The sequence below is a fragment of the Corapipo altera genome, unplaced genomic scaffold (genome assembly GCF_003945725.1).
Source record: "Corapipo altera isolate COAL_440 unplaced genomic scaffold, ASM394572v1 0, whole genome shotgun sequence".
Taxonomy (NCBI): domain Eukaryota; kingdom Metazoa; phylum Chordata; class Aves; order Passeriformes; family Pipridae; genus Corapipo; species Corapipo altera.
In genome coordinates this window covers 54,540,418-54,550,280 of record NW_020884872.1, presented here as the reverse complement: position 1 = coordinate 54,550,280, position 9,863 = coordinate 54,540,418, and the positions used below count along the sequence as shown (strand labels likewise).

At 37.4% G+C, this 9,863-nt stretch overlaps 1 protein-coding gene across 2 annotated transcripts in view; it reads right to left on the bottom strand.

Moving 5' to 3' along the window:
* Positions 1–3,617: 3,617 nt before the first annotated feature.
* COG6 (component of oligomeric golgi complex 6) overlaps positions 3,618–9,863 on the bottom strand; it is a 53,420-nt gene continuing 47,174 nt past the window's right edge. For both annotated transcript variants that reach the window (XM_027647605.1, XM_027647615.1), the window contains exons 18-19: positions 9,671–9,750; positions 3,618–6,092 (exon numbers count right to left, since the gene is read on the bottom strand). In XM_027647605.1, coding sequence (XP_027503406.1) covers positions 5,945–6,092; positions 9,671–9,750 — 228 coding nt within the window. In that variant the 3' untranslated portion in view covers positions 3,618–5,944. The remainder of the gene's footprint in view (positions 6,093–9,670; positions 9,751–9,863) is intronic.

Genomic DNA, 9,863 nt, shown 5'->3' with positions numbered 1-9,863 from the left:
AGCAAGGACACCAAAAACACTAAGGAAAAGGGGAAAAAATGATGATAATAAAATATGTGTCCTCTTCTGACTCTTACCCGCTTCTGACTCTGATCTTTTGAGGTCAACTGCAGATCCAGTGAATGAGCTCATGTTGTGCCTCCGCAGTCTGGCACCACTGCCAGGACCTCTCTGAGAGCCAAGACTCAACACAGCTTCAGCCCCACACTCTGGCCCTGCAAAACTTGCCCACAGCCAGCTAAAGGTGCGTGGCCAGCCAGGGACCAGCACCAGACGCAACCAGACCGTTCTATTCATTCTTCCCTTTTCCTTTTCTCTGTGAACTCCTGGAATTCATTTGCATATGATGGAAAAAATGCAAACAGTGGGGAGAAGCGGCCAGGAACATCACCCTCCCTGTCACCCTCTCTGCTGGCACTTGGCTGTGTGGCTGATCATTCATACCAGGTACCCAAGGCTAATGGGCTCATGTTGGTACCCAGGGAAGTCAGCGGAGCCCCTGATGCCTGTAGCAGGTGAAACACCTGGACATGAGATGAATTTTTGGGGTAATCTGTTTTTTCTTGAATTAAAAAAGGAAAATGTATCACCTGCACAAACTCAGTTAACACAGACTCACAGTGAGAGGCAAAACCTGTTTTGATCAGAAAACTGGCTTGCAATGAGTACAAAATATTTCATAAACTTTCAAACCCATCTCTTCCTCCCCTTTTTCATTAATGGGCATCTTTTATCCTGTCCTAAGCAACAGCAGCAAGACTAATTAGTTTAACAAGTACAACAAATTGTTTTATTGACAAAAAAGAACGCTTTGAAATACACATTACATTCACAAAGGATTAAATTACACCTTATTATCCACTTTCCATAAAATAAAGATTACTTTGATAAATCACAACTAATGTTATCTTTGGCTGATAAGAACTCTGTACTTATTTGTGTGGCTTCTATAAATAGTGTGTTCGGATTTTTTTTTCCTCCCTAAATATAGTCAATGATACACTCTGCCAGGCATTTTCCTGTAATTTGACAATACCACATCTGTGAACTAGGCAGCAAATGAAAGCTTCATTGTCTGAATATGAAACATGCAACCGTCTCTTTCTTTTCTGTCAGCTGCTCTGCAGTAATCTATCAAACACCTTTCAGCCATATTTTGCTCCATCAAGGTTTCCTTACTGCCAAAGCAGGGTAGTCAAAATAAACTCTTTTTTTAAGCAAAAAACCATTACGGTTCATCTTTCTATTGTACGAAAAGTCTGTGTGAAAACTGCAGCATGAGGGGGTCGTACCCTCATTTATGCCTTAATGTACACAAGATACGTCCAGTAATGTACATTAGAGTGCATTTTCAGATGTAAAGGGCTCCTTTGCTCTTTGTCTCTCCTTAGCTTTGCACCAGAGGATTCTGCAGACTGCTGAAGATTTATCCACACCATCTCTGAGTGGATGAACAGCGTGTTGAGGACCAAGACAGAAGCAGTGTCTTGGGTTTACTTCAGACCTACATGAGGTCTTGCATGAAGTGGACTCTTTACTCAAGGAGGTAGATAGTTAGGATATTGGAAAAATATCTTTGTGTCACAAGAGGTTCACACACCTTTTGAGCATTTGGTAACAATGTACACCCAGACTAGTGTGAACATCCCCACTGGAGCGCCAGCTCAGCAGCCCTGGTCAGCAGCAAACACCCAGCTTGGTACAGCACATGAGTACCTTTAAAAAAACTTCTGAAGGAGTAGTTTGACTGAAAAACTGAAGTTGGTTTCCTACTGTGCAGTGGACAACCAGAGAGACCTACCCTGCCACATGAAGGGCCATTACCTCTCCTACACTTCAGGACACATATCCAAGTTCAAACTATATTCATTTCCCATTTTTTGAAACTCTTTCAAGAAACACATTTGCTCTGAGTTCAACTACTGCTTTGTATGCCCTGGGTGACTCAAAGCATCTCATTTTACTCCAAATATTCAAGGGGTAGAATTGGTGTAGCAGTTGCAGGGTTGGCTTGAAATTTAGTTTGCAAAGTTCTTAAGACTGGTGGGGAAAAGATGTAGTGGTTCTGGAAACTTTTAACAAGTAAATTCAATATGGGAGAGAGTTCAGTTATATGACTCTTGAAAATTCTCAGAACTGTTCAAACATAACATCAATTTAACGTCCATTTGCAGCATCCAACCCTACCAGCAGCATCTACCAGCTGTTTTGGATAGGTGCCCTCATCATAAGCAAATGTCTCTTTTTCTGCATTTTCCCTCAGAAGCAGGTGACAGAGGATTTCAAATATACCCACACCTATGTCTGTGTTGCTTTCTGGAGAGTGTGTTTCACTCATGGAAATACGTCTAACCTCTTTGTTTAATTTTCAAAATTTTATAAACTTCCCACCCCCTGGGTTGCCCACAAAGTGACTCAGCAAGGCAAGCAAAGGGATCAAGAACAGATAGAATTTTTTAAGTGAATGGAAAAGTTTAGCAGTTCTGAAAGTATCTTCCTTCAACACATATTTCAAAAACATTAATAAAAATAATTACAACTGGGTCTAACAGACAAAATGCAGGGCTAGAGTCATAAATCTTAGAGAACAGGGAGGAGCACTCTGAAACGCTGCAAAACAAATATATTATCACCCTTCCAAACCTCCCTGAGCTTCTCTTTTCCTATAATACAAAACAAAAAATCCCCATGGCTGGGCTGCTGTGTGCTTGCTGTAATTAAAACAAGTTTTATATTTTATTTCCATAGTGGTGTGAACATTTATAAAGGAGGGAGGAGAAAATTGGACACATAGGAGTGAACACATAGGCATTGCCACCACTGCCGATGAACCACCTTGGTTCCAACCCAAACCCAATTCTGTATCTTGCTGTTTGCTGGATATTCTGTGGGTAATAAAGTCCTGGGATCCTGATTCTGTTCCAGGGACTCCTGTATTGAAGGTCAAAGATAAGGTTCCTATATAACAAAAGGAGGAAAATTCAGACCTTGGAGTCCTCAGAAGAGCCCTCATGTTTGTGCCACAGGGTCAAACTCCTCCTTGCTTATTTTATCTCCTGCCTCCCATATTTTGCACTCATTTATGCACAGCTGTTATATTCAAGAGAAGAAATACACCTGCCCCATCTCAGGCTACACAACAGTCATAGGGTTGGGTGCTCTCCAGGAAGATGGGAGATGTCAATTCCAAACTCCTTTGGCCCAGAACCCAGCTCTCTCATTTCCCATGAAAGTGCTCTTCGTACCAGACAACACATCTGTTCTCAGAGTGGGGCTGTCAGAGTGTCAAATGCCAACAGTGCTGCCTATGGGCAGTGTTCAAACCGCCCCTTGTTTTCCTGTCTCCCCGTCATATCACTGCCCAGTCCAGAGTAGCGGAGTTGCTCTCTGAAGGCACGGCCCTCCACATAAAGTGTTCAAGGACAAAAGCAGAAAAACTGACTGACTCAGCCCAGGCAGGGGAACAGCTTTACAGTTCCTGGTGTGGAAATCCTGGAATTTGTAAAATAAAAGGATCAAAAATACCAAGCTAGAAAAAGCAGGTCATAATCTAATCACCTTTTCCTTCCTCCTCTTAGGAAGGTAAGCAAGAGGAAATAACAACATGGAAGACAGAGTCAGTAATCAAATTTTTTATTGATGCCCTTTCTCATTTGTGACCATTGGTCATTTACTTTAATTGCACAGACCAAAATTACCAATTGACTTTGATTTGCCTAAATTACAACTTCCATAGCTTTTGCATTTTTATCAAGAGAAGACAAAATCACGGGTAAGTCTCTATATGGAATCAAAGATAGGAAGCAACTTCTTACTAATCCTCATGCAAACTACTGACTGATTATTGGAGACCGAGGTTGAGTGTAATTTCAGGAAAAAGTTCACTCTTATGAGTATGTTCATCTAATAACAAGCTAATTTATAGTCCTTTCACAACCAATGTAATTTTCATCTATTAGGTAATAATTATAGGCATATTAAGCAATATTAACATTATTAAACAACAATGAACAGCCGCCTGAATGTATACTATGGTAATGCAAAATCTGAGTAATATAAAGTGCCTTACCTGGTAAAAGAGCAGAATTTTGCATTAGAGGTTTTCTAAGATTCTAGAATTTTTTGCGTTACAGGTCTAGAGACTTTAAAGAGAAGAAATCTAACATTCATATTTACAGAAAGATTTATGCCTGATCCAAGAACTCCAGGGACACTTTCACTTTTCAGTCTTTTTCTACTATACCAACAAATTACACCCATTTGGAAAAGGAGCTATTGCTTTGCTGTGGTATTACTAAAGAAGCTGCTTCTGAGTGCATTGGATGTATTTTGTGCAATGAGTTTTCCGTGAGGCTAAAATGTATTGCTGCTGCTCTTCTTATGTTTTGCTCTTTTGCAAGCATATACTAAACTGCAGACTTAGCTGCCACTAAGTATATATTTTATATGTGGAATATTATTACTAATAAAAATAAAATGAGTTATTCAATATGAATGACTGCTCATCTCTCCCTTGATATATATAAAATAAGTCACATTTAATGTGAGAGTAAACTCAGGCAACTGTAATAATTCTGTGGCACTCATACAACAGCAAAGAGGGGTATGAATAAGTGAAATGTTTCTAACAAAACAGTTAGCTTAAATTATCTTTAAAAAACCAAATGAACAAAGGAACTAGTCATAAATTCATTTTACTAACTTTTTGTTTCCTGAAGGCTTCTCTTTAACAATACTTTCCTAAAAGAAGTCTATGTTTAAGGAAGTTGCAGAAAATTATCACAAGGTCCAACAGAGAACAAGTGTCCTACTTATTTATTTTTGTCTTTTCCTGTAAGCAAAGTCCCCTACATCATAACTCTATAATGTCAGGGTTTCTATGTGAAGTAGCTTCAGCTTTGCACTAAAGGAGGAAAGAAATGAATTCTTCACTTATGGCTCTCTATGCATCAGCCTGGAACATCTGCACACCATGGCTCTCCTATATTATTCCCAAGACAACCTGTGGTTGCCACAGGTGAACTAATTTTCAGGAGCATTGCTGCAGACACATGAACCGTGAAAATATCCTGGTGGATTATGAACTGAATAAATGCTTGGAAGATGGACTTCTTCTGCACATAAAAAGAAGTAAAACAAAAAACATAAACATGCGAAGGAGAAATGGCCATATTGCTGTGCAAGTCACTTTCGTAACCTACATTGTTATTGGTCCCAGCCTTAAGAGATCAGCAAGTTTCAACTGACAAAAGGATTCCTACTAAACAACTGCACTAAACCAAAATCCTTCCAGTAAAACAAAATTATACAAATAATTTAAAGCATTAAGTTCCAGGTTATGTACATGCATGTAGTTCAAACATTTCTTTTTCTTACAGAAAACATAGATAATGGATTCCAAAAAAATCCACACAAATTTTGACTCAAAGATTTAATCAAGAGGATTTGCAAAAGAGCATCAAGTATTCTGAAATGATTTATGAGCTGCAAAAGTAATGCATGAGTCATTCAAAGTCTATTACTTGTATTAAAATTTCAGTTATCAGTGTTTACTGATGATAGGCTGAGAAAAAGAGTGAAAGAACAGACAATGGAGCAAACAAAAATACTGGTGAGGTCATAAGAGACACTGGTTAAATCTGTAGTTGAAAGGATTATGTACAGCAAGGAAAAAGCTTTTCTCCTTTTTCAAAGAGATTGCACATTGTCAAGGTCCATTTCCATCAGAGAAATACATTAAAATAATTTTTAATCTATATTCTATTTTCTGGCCTATAGAAAGTATTCAGAGATACAGGAAAGACTAGACTTCTGCCGAGCAGATTAAACAAAACAGCATTCCTACATACTTTAACTATACAGTTACACATTGAAATTCAAAGCAGAAAAATAATTCAATGCAAATACAGAATTATGGATTCTGATAGATCTGGGAGATGCAAGACTATGAAAGGAGTGCCTGAACTTGATGAGGAGATCTGTGTAGTATGGTTTCTGGATCCTTATATTCATTTGAAGGATCCATCACAGCTGCATATAACTCACTGTAGGCTCTGCAGACCAGTTCTGTTGACTGTTTTATTATCTGCTCTCTAAAAAACAAAACAAAATAACACAATTTGCAAATCGCAGGGAATATAACTCTACTACATACAGGGAATTAAAGACAGATGTTAAAAATGCACATTAAAAATCAGTGTGAGTTGCATTAAAAAGCCCTTTTACTTCAACTGTGAAAACAGCTCGAAGTTTCAAAACAAAAGGCTTCTTTCTCTCTTTGCACAGTACACAGACAAACTCACATATGATCCTGATAACCAAGAAATTACCTTCTTTATTTCTACAATGAAGCAAAAACTAGTAGAAGGATTTAACTTGCATACAATAGTTTCCCACCTGCACTTCACTGCATCTTTTAAAAGACTGATAAACTTAGTGATCTACCTTCTCCCTCCTGTGGTTTCTGACTGTCCTTTGTAAATACACACTTTTTTTTTTTCATCCACTAGCAAATATATTCTATTTGCTTTATATTGACAGCACCTGATAACATAATCAGTCAAAAAGAACTGGTAGAGGTCAGAGATTTAAAAGTCAACTTTTTACCAACAATGCGATAAAGTCTGTGTCCTGTTATTTTTCTGGAGCTAAATGAGCAACAACACAGAGATGATGAATGCTAAATTTAACTGGAAAGTTTAATATTTTTTGAAGACAACCTAATAATTTTATTTTACACTATTCGTTGAATCAGTTTACTTTAATCATCATGTTGATGTGTTTAGAGTTGCAGATGCATTTTTATCTATCAGAAACAGTAGTTACAACTATTTTACAGCCAAACCCATAAAAGTGGAACACAAGCAGAAGCTGATGAAACCAAGGTAACCACAAATCCAGATTCAGCCCTGCTGTAATATGCAGCAAAGGAACAAAGACACCAAAACTGCATCCACTAGAATCAGTGCTGAATTCACCAACTGTTTGGAATTGATAAATAAAAGAAATTTCAAAGATCAAGTACAACAAACTTTGTCTTTACAGGAAACATTAAGGAACAGAAGCTACGAGAAAGCAGATTAAAAGATCAAACCTTCATTTTATTCTGACACACAGTATTCAGTTTTTCAATACACAGCATCAACTGCCAGTATTACTAGGTTATTAGAATATCTGAAAAAGAGACTGGCCTTATAATAGCAAATCCAGATCCACTATTATAAGGGAAATATATTCAGGGTGTTCAGGTAAAACAACTGTCTCTGATCCCAGCCTGGGATCACTAAGCTACTGTAACATGAAATCTTTTAAGAAAGTATTGCACACGGATTTTGTATTAAACTATTGTATCAAATGAGTAAATAAAAAAAGTTTGTTAAAATATTCCAGAGGACTGAACAGCATCACACAAGTCTTTCCATCAAATAATGTCAGTGTCATTAATCAGTACATTAGGATTTCAGTTGCCATAACAACATGATACATTTTAACACTAACACAAATGGCAGCACTTTCTAAAAATAGTAATTCCAGCATTCAGTTTCTGTGATCCAACACAAATGAAAAGGGCTTTTCAAGACCAACCGCCATATAAATACATAGGTTAAGACTTTTTAAATGAGCAAAGGAATTTGAAAGACAAGAGCATGTCCTGGCAAAAGCTGGAAGGAATGTTCTTCATAGTCGTAAAGCTTAAATGATACTGCCAGTAAGTATGTAATACACTGGTCCCTTATTAAAAGCATGTGTTCTGATTCTGGGAACAAAGATCTCAAAGGTTCCAGCTCAGCCACTGCAACTGTGGATCACAATTATTTGATTTCAAGGAAGATGTCTTCAGAATTGAAAATTTCAACTACTATAGCAAGAGATTAAAATCTGAGTTCCAGTTTAAAGTTTTGCTTGAATTTTGAAAAAATTTCGAATTTTCAAAGTTTATTTACTACAGAAAATATTGACTATCAAGACTGAGGTTCTACAAGGATGCATCTCTGTAAACAGGTATTTTAACTTCAAAAGGATTGCTTCTGTTTAAAGCTACACATTTGAAGGCTAATGGACTTATAGCACTGATTATAGCAGGTTCATAAACTTCTGCATGTCAGCTGAGTTGTAGCAGCCATAGCCACCACGCTCATGCAAGGCTTCCCTCTTACCTCTCAACTGCCCACTGCTGCAAGATAATACAAATCCAGCTTCAACTGCACTGAGAGGTTTAAAAAGCTTATCCATGGGATAAGACAAAGAGTGCCTACATGACTAGTTTATCTTGGTTCATCTGACAGAAGATGAAGTTCAGGTAATTCCACTGTGCCTGAATCTTTATGGTATCATAGAGTCTACCTCTTAAAATTGCTTCTGTGTTACCGGTGAAAAGTTGAGGCTTTCAAAATACATTTACTGTTATTTATGACCTTTAAATAGACTCACATTAAAAAAAAAAAACAAACCAAGAGCTAAAATACAGGTTTAATAGCTTGACACCAAGAAGAAGAAGTTGCAATGTTTCACTAACATTACTGCCTTCTTTGATCTGTAGTGGAGCAGAAGAGCTCTCACACAACAGGGTCAGTTCTGCCAGCTGAGCTGCAGGAATGGTGGTAAACAGAGACACCCAACGTCCACTGAAAAGCACCAGAATTGCCTGTGCCCAGCCATGCACCAGCTCTATGGAAGGACAGTGGAAGTCTTTGTACGAGGAGAACCTGAGCAATACAGCATGAGAGAACCTGGCAACTAGACTAGCTGATCGTTGCAGGTACCTTAGGACTGAACTGTTCTGTTCAATTCCCAACAATATTTACTTTTCCCTTGACATATGTCATTTTTTAATTGCAAGATCCTGTAATACAATCCAATGAGAACAGGTACCAGTAATGAAACTCCAACTACTATTGCACTATGTAAAATGCGATGTGCTAATCTCAATTTCTGATACATTCTGTAGCCTGCACTCTTCACAAAAATGTAAAAAATAATGTCAAGAAAAGTTTTTGATCAGTGCAGCATATAACTCTCTGAGTTTAAGTACTACAGAAAGTCTTCACGTGGTTCACATTTAATTGGAAAGAAAGTCGTGGCACTTTCCCTAGCCTTAGGGTTCAGTTATATTCAAAAACAAGAGAAGAGATAAATAATAAAGTTCTCACTTCCATACTTCAAAGAAAAAATCACTAAAAAAATACATTAGGTGAAAAGTAAAATAATCTCAGCATAATATTCAGTGAAACAGAATGCCAATACTCTACAACAGAAGACAACAAAGTTGAAAATCTTAGAACTGACAAAGCAGTGGGGATAAAAGAAATCTTGGAGAATTACATATTTCATCTGTCTTTGGAAAGTTTACAAAATAGTTTTAAAACAATTTACAACTGAGTTGACAAAAAATTGCCAACTCATCAGAACATGTTCAAAATAGATGAACGTAATTCATTTTGATGATGTCTATTAAATCTAGAGTAATTACTTCAGAAAGTTACAGAATTACATACTCCTCACTCCTTGTTCAAAAAGAGGAGTCAGAACAAAACTGAATTGCAATCTGAAGGACAATGCAAATACGATCACAGCTGATAACCTGAACTCTCATCATGATCTAAAACCTAATCAAATTCATCTTTTTGACCATTATGCAAGCATAAGAGAAATACAAAGGTAAGGTACTTACTTCACAGTAGCACTCAGAAGGAAATTCAGCTGGGACATTAACAGACTATCTGGAGCAGACAGATAGCGATCAAACTGAGCCTGGGAGGGGAAGAGAATATGAGATCAACATATTAACACCTTCCTGTTATATGTAAATAGGTAAAACCACAACTTTCTGAAAAGTCATTCCATTAAAACAGGTAGAACTTAAT